The sequence below is a fragment of the Leopardus geoffroyi genome, chromosome A2 (assembly GCF_018350155.1).
Source record: "Leopardus geoffroyi isolate Oge1 chromosome A2, O.geoffroyi_Oge1_pat1.0, whole genome shotgun sequence".
NCBI classification, from domain to species: Eukaryota; Metazoa; Chordata; class Mammalia; order Carnivora; family Felidae; genus Leopardus; species Leopardus geoffroyi.
In genome coordinates, this window is record NC_059331.1 from 1924262 (window position 1) to 1943352 (window position 19091).

At 42.4% G+C, this 19091-nt stretch overlaps 1 protein-coding gene across 1 annotated transcript; it reads left to right on the top strand.

Moving 5' to 3' along the window:
- Nucleotides 1-334: 334 nt before the first annotated feature.
- On the top strand, nt 335-18913 carry ZNF556 (zinc finger protein 556). Its single transcript, XM_045491387.1, has 4 exons — nt 335-1006; nt 15617-15743; nt 16669-16852; nt 17283-18913. The coding sequence occupies exons 1-4, from the start codon at nt 572-574 to the stop codon at nt 18202-18204; spliced, it is 1668 nt and encodes a 555-aa protein (XP_045347343.1). The 5' UTR covers nt 335-571; the 3' UTR covers nt 18205-18913.
- The last annotated feature ends 178 nt before the right edge of the window (nt 18914-19091 follow it).

Genomic DNA, 19091 nt, shown 5'->3' on the forward strand with positions numbered 1-19091 from the left:
AGAAAAGATCTTGAGCCCAGTTTCAGGCTGTGGGGTTCAAATTCCTCGCTAGCACCTGGCACTTGCAGGCTGCAGTTTCCTGATCTAAAGCAGCAGATGAGGGGGTTGGGGAAGCATGGGTGAGGCCACAACGGTGTCAAGGGCCAAATATCAAAACGTATCCAGACCCTGCACTGCACGTGGTGAAGTCACGATCAAATGTATGTGTGTTAAAAAAAATTTTTTTTCTTTCTTTATTTTATTTTATTTTTTTTATTTTTAAGAGAGAGACACAGAATCCGAAGCAGGCTCCAGGTTCTGGGCTGTCAGCACCGAGCCTGATGTGGGGCTCGAACTCAAAAGCGGTGAGATCATGACCTGAGGCCAAGTCAGACGCTCAACCGACTGAGCCACGCAGGTGCCCCCAAATGTCTGTGTTCTTAAAGAGCACAGACCCAAGGGTCACCTTGCAGTCCCAAGCCAACCTCTGACCCCTGGAGGACACCAGGGCCTCCTGTCCTGTCTTGTCCCAGCCCAGCCGGGATTGGGCACCCCTCCTTCTCTGGACAGAGAGGTATTGTTCGGTGGGGAAATGGGAGTCTGGAAACAGGAGGTGCCACAGACCTGCGGGAAGACGCCGAAGTCCTTGGGGGAACTAGAGCTGGTCCTACTTGTACCCAAGTGTCCCTACTGTGACCAGCCGGAAGGGGCCAGCCACTCATGTTACCGTCGTGCTGAATCGTCCCGTCCGGGGCCCTGGGGCGAGGGTGGTGGATTATCTGATTGGGAGGGCTGGGGCGGGGTCTGCAAGCCCTGTCCAATCAGGGTCCGCGGTCTCGGAGCACCGTCCAATCAGAACCGCGGGCGGGCTCCCAGCCGTGTGGGCTGGGCTCTCAGACCGCCAGAGGCGCTAGTGTGCACCTGCCCCGTGCGGCTGCAGGTGTCTGGGTCGGCGTCGCGCTCACCTGCCTGGGCCATGGAGCCACGGGGAGGACGCCAGGAGAGCCTGCAGCGAGGCCGCGAGATGGTGAGTGCGCGCGGTCGGACGAGACCGGGAGGGGCTGGTTCAACAGCCGGTACCGTCTGGAGGTGGCCGCGGCCCGGGTTCCTCTCCCCAACCCCTCTCCCGGTTCTGACCCGAGTTTCTGTCCTTGGCCGCGGGGTTGGGTCCCAGCGTCCTGTCCCATCCCCGCGCGGGTCTGGGGTTCTCAGGACTGCCTGGGGTGACCAGATGAGCACAGCTTGCTATCCACCCGGGGGTCGGGGAATCTCAGCCCGGAGTTAGCTCCTCCTACAAGAGAGCCTTAGGGGACGAGTGAGCAGTGTGGGGGAGACCTGCTTGGGGTCCTGGGCTCGGAGAGATCCTCTGGTATGTCCTGGATCCCTAGGTGACCCCGACCCCAGTTCTCATTTCCTGGAGGGACATTAGTTGTCAGTTGACCAGATGCTGGTACGGAAGGGAAGAGAGAAATGGTTCCTGCCCCCTGGATTCTCACGGTGAAGGATGAAAAACCCGAAGGACAAAGAAAACCCAGTGAGTTGGTGCTGCAACCTGCAAAGCAAAATGCACTGCAGACCCGCAGTGGGACAGGAGCCAGTGCCCTTTGGGAGGCTGTTCAGCGAGCATTTCAGAGAACAGGTGTTGGGGGGTGGATGTCCCACGTGGTAGGATGGCCGTGCTTGACCCTTGAGTCATCTCAGTGTTCCCGTTCTGCACTGCCCCGCCCTGAGTTTGTCACCTTGCAAAGATTTATTTGGTTATTCGAGCCTGAGATTTGTCAGTAAATGTAAAATACATTTAATTAATAGAAAGATTAGATAAAAATAATTCCAAAGAAACGGGAAGGTTCAAGTTCAGAAATAATAACAAAAAGATCTAGTCTTACATACCATTTGTTAAAAATTCTTTTGTGCCTTTTTTTTTTTTTTTTTTCCCTCTCCTTGAGCATGTGTGGTTAAGTTTCTCACATCTGTTGTTTTCTTTTTGGTGACGACAAATGGAGTTCCAGGGCTTAGCCTCGAGGATGCTACTGGGGAAAAGAATCTAAGAGAAATAGAGAAAGCTTCTCTCGCATTATGAATGCATAAAAATGAATGCATTTACACACACACAAAAGCTTGGCCTATTAATTGGTGAGTTACAAAGACTCACCAAAATGTCAGCTATTTTTTGTTTACTGGGTGGGGAATTTATGACTGTGGATAATTTTATTCTGTCGGGTATTATTGGATTTCAGAGATTAATGCTAAATCCTATTTCGTGAAATTTGCATCACGTGTTGAAATGTGATTGTTTATAAAGCATTTTATTCCCATGGAAATAATAAAGTGACATCTTTATTTTCTCTGAAAGGAACAGATACTTGTGGGTTTTCTTCTTGAGTCATTTAAAAAGGCATTAGGCCCATCGTGGGTTTTCTTCTTTAGTCTTCTCTGTCCTCTATACACGAACACTGGGTTTGAGTGATGTTGCCGGATTCCTCAAACACTGAGTTTGTGTCATTTAAATCAACAGGGTCCAACAAGAGTGACTACCTCGAGTGGGGATAGGGGCCCTGCCCAGTGACTCCAAGCTAAGTAAGGCCAATCATGAGATATGAGAGAGAGAGAGAGAGAGAGAGAGAGAGAGAGAGAATGAGAATGCAATGGTTTTTTTCTGGAGCTTCTCTTCTGTGCTCATGTCCCAGCCTGTCCACGCCATCCACAGGAGGAATGTGTGTACCTAGAAATGCTGCAGGGCACTGAAAAATGTGCGTGGTTGGGGGAGAAAGAGTTATGAATTTGGGGGTTCATTTGGGTTAGAACTTTAAACTGGCTCCAGCCAAGAGTTTCCTGGGTAGTGAGAACTGAAGCCTGGAGAGGGAGCATTTCCACACTGCAGGGAGGGGAGTGGAGGGTGTGTGGAGCTCCAGAGTTCATCCCTGTGTCTGCTCAGGTCACCCTATCTCCATCGCTGGGGACTGATCCAGCAGAAGGCTGGTATTTCTGCAGTGAGGTTCTGGACCCCAAGCCTGTGGGTGTGTTTCACCTTCTGAACCTGGTGGGTGTTCTTTGGGAATGGTGGATAAGTCAGTGGCTCTATCTGAGCCAATGGAAATGTTTGATTTTCATCCCTTCTGATTTCTGTATTGAATGTTGCTGCCATATAACTCCAGTCTCCCTAAAACTTTGGCCTTTTTATTTCCCTATTTGAGTGTTGTAAGATTTTTATTTTCTTGGGTGAGTAGAAATGGATTGAGAGATACAATAGAAGAAAATTCTGAAAGCATACAGAATTTTTCTTCCTTTTTTTTTTTTGACAAGAGGACTTCCAGATAGGAGATGGGTGTATTTAAACTCTCAGGTTAATTTTTCACTTTTTCCATAATTTTTTATATCAGTGATTGTCTCTATAGAGTTATGAAGTTTCAAATGTACTATTCCCAAGACAATTCTTATTTTAATTGATACGAGGAAAATTACCTTTGGATGTGCAAATCCTTGAAAATCCTAGTGCATTGAATAGGTTGGATCCAAACCCCTGATGTGCGAAGTATTCTACTCATTTTTGAAAATAGTTCCTCAACTGAGATGGAGTGGAAGTGCAAATAATGACGGTGTCATCTGTCATTTTAGTTGTAAAGATGTTTGAGATATTTCATTTTCATAAACTTTAACTTTCAGGGGATTCTTAACCTTAAAAATAAGTCAGTTATTTTATCAGCAAAAATGGATTTATTTGGAATATAGAAAATTGCAATTTGGGACTGTGAGGACAGCAAAACCCTAGGCACACCCAACAAACAAAAGCACAACATTATTTTATGGACAAGGAGGAAGTTGGGAGGGATTGTTTTGGACAAAAGCCCATTGGAAAAAGGCAAGAGTTCAGGGTGATGACAGTTTCTCTGAGTTGTTGATGGCAGTTTTTCCTGATGAATTACAGGGGTAGTCAATTTCATTTTCTGTAAAGGATCCTCCATTCTTAATTTTTATTTCATTTTTAAGATTTTTGTAAGTAGGCTCTTTGCTCGACGTGAGGCTCAAACTCACAATCCCAAAATCAAGAGTCTCATGCTGGACTGACTGGGCCAGCCAGGTGCCCTAGGGGTAGTCAATTTCTTTCTTTCTTTCTTTCTTTCTTTCTTTTTTTTTTTTTAATGTTTATTTATTTTTGAGACAGAGAAAGAGTGTGAGCAGGGGAGGGGCAGAGAGAGAGGGAGACACAGAATCCGAAGCAGGGTCCAGGCTCTGAGAGGTCAGCACAGAGCCCGACACGGGGTTGGAACTCACCAACCATGAGAGCATGACCTGAGCTGAAGTCGGAGGCTTACCGACTGAGCCACTCTGGCGCCCCTAGGGATAGTCAATTTCTTATAGGAGATGCAATGGACATCTCCTGGGCCTGTAATTGACAGTTCTTTCCTGTAATTGACGTGCAGTGGTGTGGTTACCCCTTCTGGTCCCCTGACTCCATTTTATCTTTTGTTTTGTTTTTCTTTTGGGTTTTTATTTTTTCATTTATTATTATTGTTTTTCTTTTTTTTTTATTTTTTTTTCAACGTTTTTTTATTTATTTTTGGGACAGAGAGAGACAGAGCATGAACGGGGGAGGGGCAGAGAGAGAAGGAGACACAGAATCGGAAACAGGCTCCAGGCTCTGAGCCATCAGCCCAGAGCCTGACGCGGGGCTCGAACTCACGGACCGCGAGATCGTGACCTGGCTGAAGTCGGACGCTTAACCGACTGCGCCACCCAGGCGCCCCTATTATTATTGTTTTTCTCTCAACTCCATGTTAGTGAGACTTTGCTCTATTTTCACAGGATTAAATCTTAACATAACTTCTTATATGGAAAAGTGGTTCCCAAATAAAAATAAAAACCATTAAAAAGCAAAATATAATTGATATAGATTTCTCTTTCTGTAAAGTAAATAATGGATGCAAAGGTTAAAAAATCTGTAAAACATTGAAAATCTAACTTAAGACAGTCCCCTGCCAGCATATTGTGGTCCATGCCAGTCCTGCCCCAGCCACCTTCAGACAACTAGTTTTAATGATTTCTTGTGCATTTTTGTCAGTGTTTCTTTCTATAAAAACGATTAAAAGTGCAAGAGTTTTTCTTTTGTTATAGGAAAGGTGACATGATGTACACGTGCAGAACACTTTTCTTATTTGTTCTATTGCTAATTCTGCAGACCTTTTCGTAGCAATGACAGATGTCTTTGATTTTCAAGTTTACGCAACCAGTTCTAATTAGGCAATCGATCTGCATGTAATATTTTTCTACTTAAGTTCATTAATCAAACTTTTTCATGTTACATGGTAAGCAAACATACAAAAAGCATATAATTTTCCAACCTTAATTGATGCTTTAAGTTTTATGGTGAAATTTATCGTATTTAGCACACATACAAAGTTTTATTGGATGTTTTAAAACTAATCATGGTGTAAACATCCATAGACTCACCATCTAGATTCATAAATCGGTCTTGGGTAGAGACTCCTGACATGACCCTCCCTAAATGACCGTCTTGTCCCATCGGTAACTACTGTTTGTTTCTTTGCTTAATCGGCATGCCTTTACCTTTTATGTTTTTTTTACTAAGCAGTGTTCTGCTTACTTTTATCCCTTTGGGACTTTGAATAAATAAATATTAACAGAATTATGCTGAAAAGGCTTCCCCAGGGTTCTTTGCTTCAGTTTGTTTCATACATGCTGCTGTCTGAAACTGCCATCATTCTTCCTTCCATTCCAGTGCTTATGGGATTTGGGTTTTTGAAGTTTTTTTTTTTTTTTTTTTTTTGCTTTTGTGAAGAATGCCACTCCCATGAGTCTTGTTTCAGTGTACGAGTGCAAATGCATGGTACATTTATGACATACTGGAGGAAAATCTCTAGATTGTGGATCATGGCCAAGTTCAGATTTATTAGGAAATTCCAATGGAATGTACCAGTTGATTCTCCAAACATCTGTACATAACTGCTTATTTGTTCCATGTGACCATCAATACCCAACATGATCTAATTTAGTAATTTTTGCCCATCTTGGTATGAAACAAGATTTTATTCTATTTGCTCACTGACAATGAGGTTGACTCTTTTCTCATATGTAGTCTTACATCTTTTGTGATACATGTTTTAACCATTTTGTGATTTCTCATTCATTTGTTTGACCAGTTTTGCTTTACACACACATTTTTATATTTGTATGTGTTGCAAGTATATTTATCTCGAATTGTGGCTTACCTTTTCAGTTTCTTAACTTTAGTAGGGTTGTAATCATCCATTTCTTCCTTTATAGCTTACTCTTTTTTTATTATTTAAGGTAAGTTTTATATGTAAACATCTTATGGTTATAATTTTAATTATAATAATCTTTTATACTTAAAAATTTTATTTAAGGGGCGCCTGGGTGGCGCAGTCGGTTGAGCGTCCGACTTCAGCCAGGTCACCATCTCGCACTCTGTGAGTTCGAGCCCCGCGTCAGGCTCTGGGCTGATGGCTCAGAGCCTGGAGCCTGTTTCCGATTCTGTGTCTCCTTCTCTCTCTGCCCCTCCCCCGTTCATGCTCTGTCTCTCTCTGTCCCAAAAATAAATAAACGTTGAAAAAAAAATTTAAAAATTTTATTTAAGAAAAACTCCCCTATTCTTACATCATAAAAACCTTTCCCTTTAACTTCTGAAAGAGTTCTAGTTATGTCTTTTGCATTTAAATCTAGAGTAAATTGATTATTGCCCATGGACTACATGGCAATACCAAGCATTTTTCCTAGTTGGATGCTAATTTCTCCCTGACCTGTATATTAAAGTATACAGCATTTCTGCCACTGCTTTGCGATGCCTGTTCTGTCATTAATCGAATTTCCATATGCATAGGGTCTCTTCAGGATTCTTTCCCTTTCCATGAATCTATTGGTTTATCTTCTACTAATAACATATTGGCCATATTACTGTGGTTTCAAATTCCTTCATGTATTTGGAAAGCCCCTATCGTGTTCTTAAGAAACTTTTTTCCCCCTTTTTTTGGACATTTGTTCTCTGGAGAACTTTAAACTTTCGAGACGTTTTTGTGAAGTTTTGGAAAATCAGGTCTGAGGATTTAATGGAACTTTATAAAGACTTCTACGGGTTTCTTTTGGGGGAGCTGACATCCTCATGGCATTGAGTTCTTTCAAAGAACATGTGCCGCTTTTCCATGCATTTTACTTTGATATTATCCAATAGAGTTGAAGGTTTTTGTCCATTAGAATCTTTTTATACCCTTCATTAGAATTCTTTATTATGCGCTGGCTTAAAATGACCTTTACCGAGATGTAACTTACATACTATACATACCATAAAATTCACCAACTTAAAGTGGACAGTTCAGTGGTCTGTTTATTCATAGTTCTCACCAGAGTCAACTTTAGTTCATTTTCATCATCTCAAAAGAAACCTCAGACCATTTATCTATCACCTTCCTTCCTACTCCCAGCCATAAATAACCACTAAGGTACTTTTTGCTTCTTGAGAATTTCTTATTCTGGACGTTTCATGTGAATGGAATAACATACTTTGTAGTTCTTTCTCTCACAAGTTCAAATCTATGGTTGAGTGTCTCCGATGACTTTTTTCAGTTATTGTGCCTTTTCTTTCTTTCTTTCTTTCTTTCTTTCTTTCTTTCTTTCTTTCTTTCTTTCTTTCTTTCTTTTTCTTTCTTTCTTTCTTTCTCTCTCTCTTTCTTTCTCTCTCTCTCTTTCTTTTCTTTTCTTTTCTTTCTTTCTTTCTTTCTTTCTTTCTTTCTTTCTTTCTTTCTTCCTTTCTTTCTCTTTTCAAGTTGTAATTTAAATCCTGTGTAGTTAACATATATAGTAACATATAACTGCAGACTTTAGTGATTCGTCCCTTACATATAACACCCAGTGCTCATCACAACTACCCTCCTTAACGCCCATCACCCATTTAGACCACCACCACGCACTTCCATCCACCAACCCTCGGTTTCTTCTCTGTAGTTAAGAGTCTCTTATGGTTTGCTTCCCTCTCTCTTTTTTTTTTTCCTTTCTTCCCCTGTGTTCATCTGTTTTGTTTTCCACATATGAGTGAAATCATATGGTATTTGTCTCTCTCTGACTGACTTATTTTGCTTAGCATAATGCACTCTAGCTCCATCCAGGTCATTGCAAACGGCAAGATTTCATTCTTTTTGATGGCTGAGTAATATTGCATTGTACGTATATACCACATCTTCTTTATCCGTTCATCAATTGATTGACATGTGGGCTGTTTCCATAGTTTGGCTGTTGTTGATAATGCTACTATAAACTTTGGGGTACATGTGCCCCTTTGAATCAGTACTTTTGTATCCTCTGGGTAAAAATCTAGTGGTGCAATTGATGGGTCATAGGGTAGTTCTATTAAAAATTGTTTTTAATGTTTTATTGATTTTTGAGAGACAGAGAGCATGAGTGGGGAGGAACAGAGAGAGAGGAGGGCAGAAGATCCGAAGTGGGTTATGCGCTGAGAGCAGCAAGCCTGATGCGGGGCTCAAACTCATGAACTGTGAGATCATGACCTGAGCCCAAGTTGGACACTCAATCAACTGAGCCACCCAGGTATCCCAGTTAGTTCTATTTTTAACTTAAAAAAAAAAATTTTTTTTAATGTTTTATTTATTTTTGACAGAGAGAGAGAGAGACAGAGCATGAGCGGGGGAGGGTCAGAGAGAGAGGGAGACACAGAATCTGAAGCAGGCTCCAGGCTCTGAGCCATCAGTACAGAGCCCGATGCGGGGCTCGAACTCACAGACTGCGAGATCATGACCTGAGCCGAAGTCGGACGCTCAACCGACTGAGCCACCCAGGCATCTCAGTTAGTTCTATTTTTAACTTTTTGAGGAACCTCCATACTATTACCAGAGTGCCTGCACCAGTTTGCATTCCCACCGACAGTGTGAGAAGGTTCCCCTTTCTCCACGTCCTTGCCAACATCTGTTGTTTTCTGAGTTGTTAATTTTAGCCATTCTGACAGATGTGAGGTGGTATCTTGTCATGGTTTTGATTTGTATTTCCCTGGTGATGAGTGATGTTGAGCATCTTTCTGTGTGTCTGTTAGCCATCTGTATGTCTTCTTTGGAAAAATGTCTGTTTGTGTCTTGTGCCCATTTCTTAACTGGATTATTTATTTTTTGGGTGTTGAATTTGATAAGTTCTTTATAGATTTTGGATACTAACCCTTTATGAGATCTTTATCTGATACTAACCCTTTATCATTTGCAAATATCTTCTCCTGTTCTGTAGGCTGCCTTTTAGTTTCGTTGATTTAACATAGTACTGAAAGTACAATCAGACAACCAAAAGAAATAAAAGGCACCCAAATCAGCAAGGAAGAAGTCATACTTTAATTGTTTGCAGATGACATGATACTCTGTACAAAACCTAAAAGACTCCACCAAAAATTTGCTAGAACTGATACTTGAATTGAGCAAAGTTGCACGATATGAAATCGACAGAAATCTGTTGCATTTCCTTTTTTTTTTTTTAATTTTTTAACGTTTATTTATTTTTGAGACAGAGATCCAGAGCATGAACGGGGGAGGGTCAGAGAGAGGGAGACACAGAATCTGAAACAGGCTCCAGGCTCCGAACTGTCAGCACAGAGCCCGACGCGGGGCTCGAACTCACGGACCGCGAGATCATGACCTGAGCCGAAGTCGGCCACTTAACTGACTGAGCCACCCAGGCGCCCCTGCATTTCCTTTTTAATTATTATTTTTTATTTTTAGAGACAGCATGAGCAGCAGGGAGGGGCAGAGGGCAAAAGAGAGAATATTGAGCAGGCTCCACGCTCAGCACAAAAGACCCCAAACAGCCAAAGCAATCCTGAAAAAGAAAAACAAAACTGCAGGCATCACAATTCCAGACTTCAAGCTATGTTACAAAGCTGTAGTCATCAAAACAGTATGATGCTGGCACAAGAACAGATACATAGATCAATGGAAGAGAATAGGAAACCCAGAAATGGACCCACAACTGTATGAAGACCAGTTAAGCTTCAACCAAACAGGAAAGAATATCCAATGGAAAAAAGTCACTTCAGCAAATGGTGTTGGGAAAACTGGACAGCCACATGCAGAAGAATGAAACTGGACCACTTTCTTTACACCATACACAAAAATAAATTCAAAATGGATGCAAAACTTAAATTTGAGACAAAACCATCAAAATCATAAAGGAAAACATAGGCAGCAACCTGTTTGACCTCAGCCATAGCAGTTTCTTACTGGACATGTCTCCAGAGGCAAGGGATACAAAAGTTATTGTGCTTTTCAACCCCAGAATTTTCATTTGGTTCATTTAGAATAATTTCGATCTCTTTTTGACAGTATTTGGTGCATCATTGTTATCATATATTCCTTTACATCTTTAATCATTGTTTCCTTTAGTGCTTTGAACATATTTATAAGTTACTTTGAACCCTTCTGTAAACCAACATCTGTTTCCTATTTGTCTCCTACTTATTTTTTCTTTTTTAAAACAATTTTTTAAAAATATTTTTATTTATTTTTGAGAGAGACAGAGCACGAGCAGGGAAGGGGCAGAGAAAGAGGGAGACACAGAGTCCAAAGCAGGCGCCAGGCTCTGAGCTGTCAGCACGGAGCCTGATGCGGGGCTTGAACTTGGGAACCGTGAGATCGTGACCTGAGCTGGAGTCGGGCGCTTAACCAACTGAGCCACCCAGGCGCCCCCCGACCCCTGCTTATTTTTCTGCTGTAAAGGTCACAGTGCCCTTTTTCTTTGCACGCCTTGTAATTTTTTGTTGGAAACGGGACACTATAGATAATATATTGTAGCAACTTTGGGTACTGGCCCCTGTCTTCTGGGCTTCCTGACTGTTGTTATTTGTGTTTGCTTGGTGACTGGCTGGATTATTTTAGTCAAGTCTGTTTCACTCTCCTCCCAACCCCTTCAGTAGTAGGCCTCTGATGTTTCTCCTCAGTCACCCTGGGATGGCAGTAGTGTTGGCAGGGTTTTCTTCATTTCTTTCTCGACCAACTGCTGTTAGCTGTTAATCTCCACTAGTTGTAGGCTGACTGTTTTACTGTTTTGAACACGCCATGGTGCGTACATTGCTCTATTGACTAATCCAGTCAAATTTGGACTCCTTTGAAGGAATGGCTGCACGGGTTAGTGTTTGTTGATCGTTCAGACCCCTGAGGGGCTCCTCCCAGCTTCCTCTTTCCCATTTGTCCCCTGAAAACAAGGGGACCACAGTTTTGCCTGTGTCTTGAATCTCTTCCCTGTTGCCTTTCACTACAACTTCCACTGTTCTTGAGAGCAACCTTAGGCTTGGGAATCTCCATGTTCTGTTGTAAATGAAGTCAGTTCTTCGGGGGGAAAGACTAGGAGCTATCTGTTTTACAGCCTGCGTTTCCTCCTCGTCAAGAATCTCTGAGCCAGAAGGCTGCGTTGAAGTGGGGACAATGGTACAGCTCCACCTGAGTGACAAGTCCACTTTAAGAGCCGAGCTTTGGGGCGCCTGGGGGGCCCAGTCAGTTAGGCGTCGGACTTCGGCTCAGGCCATGATCTCGCGGTCTGTGAGTTCAAGCCCCGCGTCGGGCTCTCTGCTGATGGCTCAGAGCCTGGAGCCTGCTTCGCATTCTGTGTCTCCTCCTCTCTCTGCCCCTCCCCCGCTCATGCTCTGTCTCTCAAAAATAAATACGTGTTAAAAAAAAAAAAAAAAGAGCCGCGCATTAAGTGGAGGAAGAGCATTTGCTTGATGTCTTCTCAGCTTGCCTCTCCTGGGTGCGGAACCTCCGCCTTAGGCAAAACAAGAACAATCAGGTCCCCAGTATTCTCAGCATCCCCTGTACCCACTGTAGAGCCCCCATTCTACAAGCGGGGGCTGGCGGAAGTAGAGAGGCCTTCCTGTCGACTGCACTTGCTTGGAGCTTAAACTCAGCAGCAGCTAACTGGGGCAGGATGAGAAATGCTGACGGCCTCCTTTTCTGCCTGGGAGCTGTGTGGACAGGGGTCCTGTGTTCTTGGCTGCAGTCACAAAAGGAAGTCTAGGGAGAGAAGGAGTGGTCTTGGTTCAAATACCAAACTGTTAATTTCTGGTACTGAATTCGCATAGTTTCTTGAATACCTGTTTCTTCAGCTGTATGTCCTTAGTAAGGATTGTTTCCAGAGGCTTGAAATGATGGCTTTCGTGGTCACTTTTTGACATGAATTTTCCAACTTAATGTTGTTATGAAATGGAAAGGTGATGAGTTTTATTTTCGTCCTGTGTATCTATTCTAGAATCGTGCTAAAAATCTTATTTTGTGGTTCTTCTTGTTCTGTTGGGGTCCTGTGCAGAGGCTTCTTAGTGCTAAGGATAACAGTGATCTTTTTTATTCTTTTGTAATTCTGCACATTTATTTTCTTTTTTTATTTAAAAAAAAATTTTTTTTTCAACGTTTATTCATTTTTGGGACAGAGAGAGACAGAGCATGAACGGGGGAGGGGCAGCGAGAGAGGGAGACACAGAATCGGAAACAGGCTCCAGGCTCTGAGCCATCAGCCCAGAGCCTGACGCGGGGCTCGAACTCACGGACCGCGAGATCGTGACCTGGCTGAAGTCGGGCGCTTAACCGACTGCGCCACCCAGGCGCCCCTGCACATTTATTTTCTTGTGGCACTGGATTGGCTTTTTCATGTAATGTTGACCAGGAGTGAGGCAAGAGGAACTTAGTTTTGTACATTTTTTTTTGGTAGAAAAACTTCACACCATTTGTATATTCCTTCTTTAAAAGTTTATTTATTTTGAGAGCATGTGCATGCACACGCATGCAAGCAGGAGAGGGGCAGAGAGCGGGAGAGAGAGAATCCCAAGCAGGCTCCCCACTGCCAGTGCAGAGAGCCCAACGCAGGGCTCAGACTCACAAACTGTGAGGTCATGACCTGACCTGAGATCAAGACTCAGATGCTTAACCGACTGAGCCACCCAGGGGCCCCTATATATTCCTTTTTGAATAATCTTCCCCTCCCACTATGCTCTTTATTGGGCTATGCGTCTTACCATTGGTTCCCCTGCAGTATGAGTTTTTTTTTTTTTTCATGTGTTTCTGTTGAACAGTATAAAATCATTTTCTATAATTCTTAAGATGATTTCAGGTAAGTTGTGTTAATTGATTACCATGTTTCATTGCAAAGTATAACATACATGCAGAAACGTACATAAGACATATTGGACAGTCTATAGCAATAATAAAAAATAAACACCTGTGAAGTAAAATCCAGCCCTAGAGCTAAAACAGTGCTTGACATCAGACACCCCTCTGGAAATGATTCCGAGTGACCCTCCTCACTCTCTAGATGTAACCAATATCTTGAATGGTGTGAAGGCAGCGTCCGTTCTTCTAGCACCTGTGTATGCAGCATTAAATAAAGATACTCTAATTTTGCATGTCCCACGTTGCATGTAAATGGAATCGCAGTGTAGATTTTAGGTAAGATTTTAGGTAAGATTCCTTTTGTTTAAAGTTATTTTACAGTCTTCTGTGTGGTAATAATAGTTAATTAACCTTTAATTGCTCTCTTGTATTCACTTGCAAGGATATACCACCATTATTTATTAACTCTGTTACTAGTGGCTGCTTGGGTGTTTTCAAATTTTTGCCATTCTGACCGGTGCTCCTGAAGACATTATTAATGCATGTGTCCACTCGGATGTCTTATTGTTATTCCCATGTTGGTATTGCCTGTTAGGAACTTCTCATCCTCTCCCCAAGACCTTAGTCTACATATGGCCTTCTACATCTCAGTTCGTGGAAACTCCATCTTTCCAGGGTTTTGGGTTTTTGTTTTTTTTTTTTTGAGATTTTTTACATGTTTTATTTGTATTCTTGAGAGAGCACAAGTGGGGGAGGGGCAGAGAGGGGGGGACAGAAGATCTGAAGCAGGCTCCATGTGGAAGAAGTGAGCCCAATGTGGGCTTGAACTTAGGAACCATGAGATCATGACCTGAGCTGAAGGGAGACGCTTAACTGACTGAGCCACCCAGCCGCCCCCGTCATTTCAGTTTTTATTGTGAGACATAATCAGCGTCATCAACTCCTCTCATTCTGTCTTGCCCCAACTTCAGTCCATCAGGAATCTGTAGCCCTTCCCTATATTTTCCCTGTACATTCCGCTGTGACCACCCCGGCCGACCCACCTTCCTCTCACCCGGTTATGGCTGTATTTTCTTTTTTTTTTTTTTAATTTTTTTTTTAATGTTTATTTATTTTTGAGACAGAGAGAGACAGAGCATGAATGGGGGAGGGGCAGAGAGAGAGGGAGACACAGAATCCGAAGCAGGCTCCAGGCTCTGAGCCATCAGCCCAGAGCCTGACGCGGGGCTCGAACTCACGAACCATGAGATCGTGACCTGAGCTGAAGTCGGACGCTCAACCGACTGAGCCACCCAGGCGCCCCTATGGCTGTATTTTCTTAACAGGTGTTCTGGTCTCTACATCCATTCCCCTAATCTAGTCTCAACACAAGTGATGGATCATTAAAGCTAGAGAGGAGACCCCTGTGTGCAAAAGCCTGAAGTAGCTCCACATTTCTCACAGAATCGAATCTGACTAGTTCCCCACAAAATGATGGGCCCAACCTCCCAGCACTCCCCACCATTCTTGACTTACTTCCCATCTCACTTTGCTCCAGTCTCTGGCTATGTGTCTTCATCCCATTCAGGCTGCTATAACAAAGCACCAAAGAGTGGCTTAGAAATGACACAAATGTATTTCTCTCAGGTATGGAGGCTGGGAAGTCCAAGATCAAGGCACCAGCAATCTTGGGTGGAAAGAGCTATTTTGGCATCTTAGAACCTCAGCGTGCACGTGCGTGTGTGTGTACTCAAAATTAATGCATACCGACACCAAGGTTTATGAATGTGGGTATTATGGAAAGGTCTAAGTTCTCATGCCTTCTTCCCTCCTTCTGAGTTATCTTGTCTTCCTCTTTCCTCCTCTTTCTCAATACCTCTTCTGTCTCAAGGGCACACAAAGGAAGAAAGAGTAGCAACTGATTCTGTGATACATGATATACATAAATACTACACATATAAGCTAATATTAGCATTTCTCCAGGAAAAATGTCTTCATGCTCCCAGTTGGACATATCTACTTTGAATTGCCTAGAGTACATCCGGACACAGGATCGGCTGGCCCACGTTGCAAGTTGGGTTTCCACCTTGGGCCTCTCGTTGGTGAGGGGAAATGAAGGAAAAACTTTAGTGCGTTTTTGTTTATTAGAGTCCCGTTTCAATTTGAACTTGGGACCTATGCAGTGCTGACCAATGCGGTGGGCAATAAGGAGACAGATGAAATAGTTTTTGTCACAAGGAATTGGTGGTCATAAAATGGAAATATTTGTTTCATTTGTATAGCATTTCTCTAATTTTTCCAATGTGTTTTGGACTATTCTAGACTCTGTGAAAAGGCAGGGATCACACAGGAAGGGTCACAGTAAAAATGGAGAGAGGGACAAGTCCAATGTATTAGTGGTGTGTTAAGACCATGATACAGAAAGTGAGTGTGGATGTAGATTAGATGTGGGGAGACCATAGAATCTTGTTGGAACTTCCTGTGAATTTGAGTCCACTTCCCCTGTATTACCCATTCTCCTCCACATCTGTGGTTTGTTTTAGGACTCAGTGGTCTTTGAGGATGTGGTTGTGGACTTCACCCAAGAGGAGTGGGCCCTGCTGAAACCTGCTCAGAAAAAGCTCTACAAAGATGTGATGCTAGAAACCTTCAGGAACCTGGTCACAGTAGGTGAGGGTGGCATCGATCCTTCACTTAGTTATTTCAATAACAACTATTTCTCATTCATTAAGCCCATTTCAAAATCTGGAATGCGGAAGGAAGACCCATTGGAAAATAAGACAGGCGTGATCACAGCCGTCACAGACCTAGAATCGAACAGTTTCTCAGTGACAGTAAAAATCTATATATTAACCTGTGTTTTTCTTCCTTTCTGGTTTAAAAGACAGCATTCTTCACTGGCCTCAGTATGTGTACATACCCATGGGTCACTTTGTGGGCATGGAGAAGCTTGTTTGAAACCTTGTGTTTTTTTCTGTGCATATTAAATTGCCTACTATTTTGACTTCTTGTGCCTCTTTGTTTTAATTTTATTTATTTATTTTAAGAGAGAGAGAGCATGCATGGGCAGGGTGGGGCAGTGAGAGAGGGAGAGTGAGAGAGAGAGAGAGAGAAAGAGAGAATATCCCAAGCAGGCTCCACACTAACAGTGTTCTCTGTCACTGACAATGTGGAGCCCGGTGTGGGGGTTGAACCCATGAAATGTGAGAGCATGACCTGAGCTGAAATCAAGAATCAGATAATTGACCAACTGAGCCACCCAGGAACCCCTCTTGTGTCTCTTAATAATTAAGTTTTGAGGGGCGCCTGGGTGGCTCAGTCGGCTAAGTGTCCGACTTCGGCTCAGGTCACGATCTCGCGGTCCGTGAGTTCGAGCCCCGCATCAGGCTCTCTGCTTACAGCTCGGAGCCTGGAGCCTGTTTCAGATTCTGTGTCTCCCTCTCTCTGACCCTCCCCCATTCGTGCTCTGACTCTCTCTGTCTCAAAAATAAATAAACGTTAAAAAAAAATTAAGTTTTGAAACACTGAACTCCTGAATGTATTTCTTTTCTCACAGTTGCCTTTTTCATAAGATGTATTCGCTGTTTTGTTTTAGATGATGAGAATCAACTTAGAACCAATGGGTCCACTTCTCAGCAGGTTATTTTTGGAGAAAAATTATCCAATGAGCAGAAAATAGCAAGGTTCACAAAAAATGATTCCTGGACCTCCCTTTTTGGAGAAAATTGGGAAGACCAGTGCATTGAAGATAAGCACAACAACCAGGGGAGACATTTGAGGTGAGTTGCATTTAGGAGAAAATGCAATATCCCAGTAGAGAATCTTACTATTTCATGAAATTAAAAAAACAAAAACAAAAACAAGAGACCCATAAACCTAGCTCCAGATTTGCTTATTCACAAATCATTCCCTCCCTTTTTTTCCGTCGTGTGACTCAGACATTAAGCGTTTGAAAGATAATTTGGTGGAAAACAATGACCAGGGAACCCTACATATGAGAAATGCTGTTGTAGAAATGGGCTGTGCCTCAGCCCATTCTCAAGCATTTAGTTTATTCCACCTTGAACTAATTCCGACAGGACAGAAAACCTATATTTAGACAGAAAAATGGTAGAAATGTAATCCTCGAGCTCATTAACAAATATTAATAAATAATTAATACGCAAACCATTAATAATGTGCCCCCTCCATTTTTTTTTTTTTTTTTAGCAGAAATCAGATGGTGGAGAGACTCTGTGACAGTAGCAAAGGTAATACATGTGGAGAAACCATCAACCATATTCCAAGTCTTAAGCTGTACCAGAAAACGCCTCCTGGAGTAAAACTGTATGAGTGCATTCAGTGTGGAAAAGTCTTCAGGCATCGTTCATCCCTTAAGAGGCACAAAAGAAGTCATACTGGACGCAAACTATATCAGTGTGAGGAATGTGGGAAAGCGTTCAGTTGTTCTTCCTACCTAAGGAATCATGTGAAAACTCACAGTGGAGAGAAACCCTATGCCTGTAAACTCTGTGGGAAAACATTTATTCGTTCCCACTCCCTCACTGGACATATAAGGAGTCACACTGGAGAGAAACCCTATGAATGTAAGGAATGTGGGAAAGCCTTCAGTTGCCCCAAATCCTTCCGCGTACATGTGATGATGCACGATGGTGGGAAGCCCTATGAATGTAAGCAGTGTGGGAAAGGCTTTAGCTGTCCCAAATCCTTTCGAGTACATATGATAATGCACACTGGAGAGAAACCCTATGAATGTAAGCAGTGTGGGAAAGCCTACTGTTGGCTCACATCCTTTCAGAGACATGTGAGAATTCACAATGGAGAGAAACCCTATAAATGTGAAAAATGTGGGAAAGCGTTTGGTTGGCCCTCATCCCTGCACAAACATGTCCGAATGCACACTGGAGAGAAACGTGTAAACATAAGCAACGTGGGAAGGCCTTCAGTTGGCGCTCATCCTTCCAAAAACGTAAGAACGCAGACTGAAGAGAAACGCTATGAGTGTGAAAAATGTGGGAAAGCATTTGGTTGGTCCTCATCCTTACACAAACATGACAGAAAGCACACTGGTGAGAAACCCATAAATGCAAGCAATGTGGGAAAGCTTGCGGTCATCCTTCCAAAAATGTAAGAATGCAGACTAGAGAAAAACCCTTTAAGTGTGAAAAATGTGGGAAAACCTTCAGTTGGTCCCAATCCTTCTAAAACCATAAGGATAAAGACTAGAGAGAAACCTCAGACGTGTGAAAAATGTGGGAAAACTTTCAGTTGTCTCAAAGCGTTTTGTAGTCATGTGAGAACTCACAGTCAAAAGAAAGTTTCTAAATAGAAGAAAACCTAATGCATATTAATTCATGTAAAATAGTGTGGAAAATCCACACCAGAAGAGAAATATTATAAAAGTTACACAGCAGTGCTCAGTATCTCAACCTTAATGTGGACCTCTGGCAAGTGAATTTCCACGTCTCTTTCAACTAAACATTGAGATGAAAATTCTCAAGTATTCTGAGTACATCTACACGGTACATGAATTTTGATATATTGTAGGTTTTCTCCCCCTTCATGAATTCAGCTAATATTTCTGCATCCATTTTGAAGTGTGATTCACCCACGGGTGGTTGATGTGTTTTAAATATGCATTAGGTTTAATTTTATATAGTTTTAAAATTGTTCTGTAAGTATGGGGCCTTTAGACTAATGTGACATTGGTATTTGTTTGGATTTTCTTACTGGCCAAGTATGTTCCAAGCTGGGTATCACTTTCCCATTACATACATATATTCCATTTTACTATCTTCCTGAGAGAACTTACAACTTGACACTTAAAGTTGACACTTATTTACTTACATCATAAGGTATATGTTCTCAACACCTTTTTTTTTTTTTTGGCCAGAGGATCGTTATTCCATTATTCCATTTTGCTGGCTTGCAAATTTGTGAATATGTAATTGGCTAGAAATTTGTAGGTATGCAGAGATCTTGCAAGAGTATAGTTTCGTATGAATTGTTATTTCCATC

What these genes read in the sequence shown, in the direction of transcription:
- ZNF556 (XM_045491387.1), top strand. Translation starts at nt 572, where the DNA reads ATGGGAGTCTGGAAACAGGAGGTGCCACAGACCTGCGGGAAGACGCCG. An exon ending in CAGGAACCTGGTCACAGTAG is followed by an intron (nt 15,744 to 16,668) that starts GTGAGGGTGGCA and finishes GTTTTGTTTTAG; the next exon opens with ATGATGAGAATCAACTTAGA. An exon ending in AACCAGGGGAGACATTTGAG is followed by an intron (nt 16,853 to 17,282) that starts GTGAGTTGCATT and finishes TTTTTTTTTTAG; the next exon opens with CAGAAATCAGATGGTGGAGA.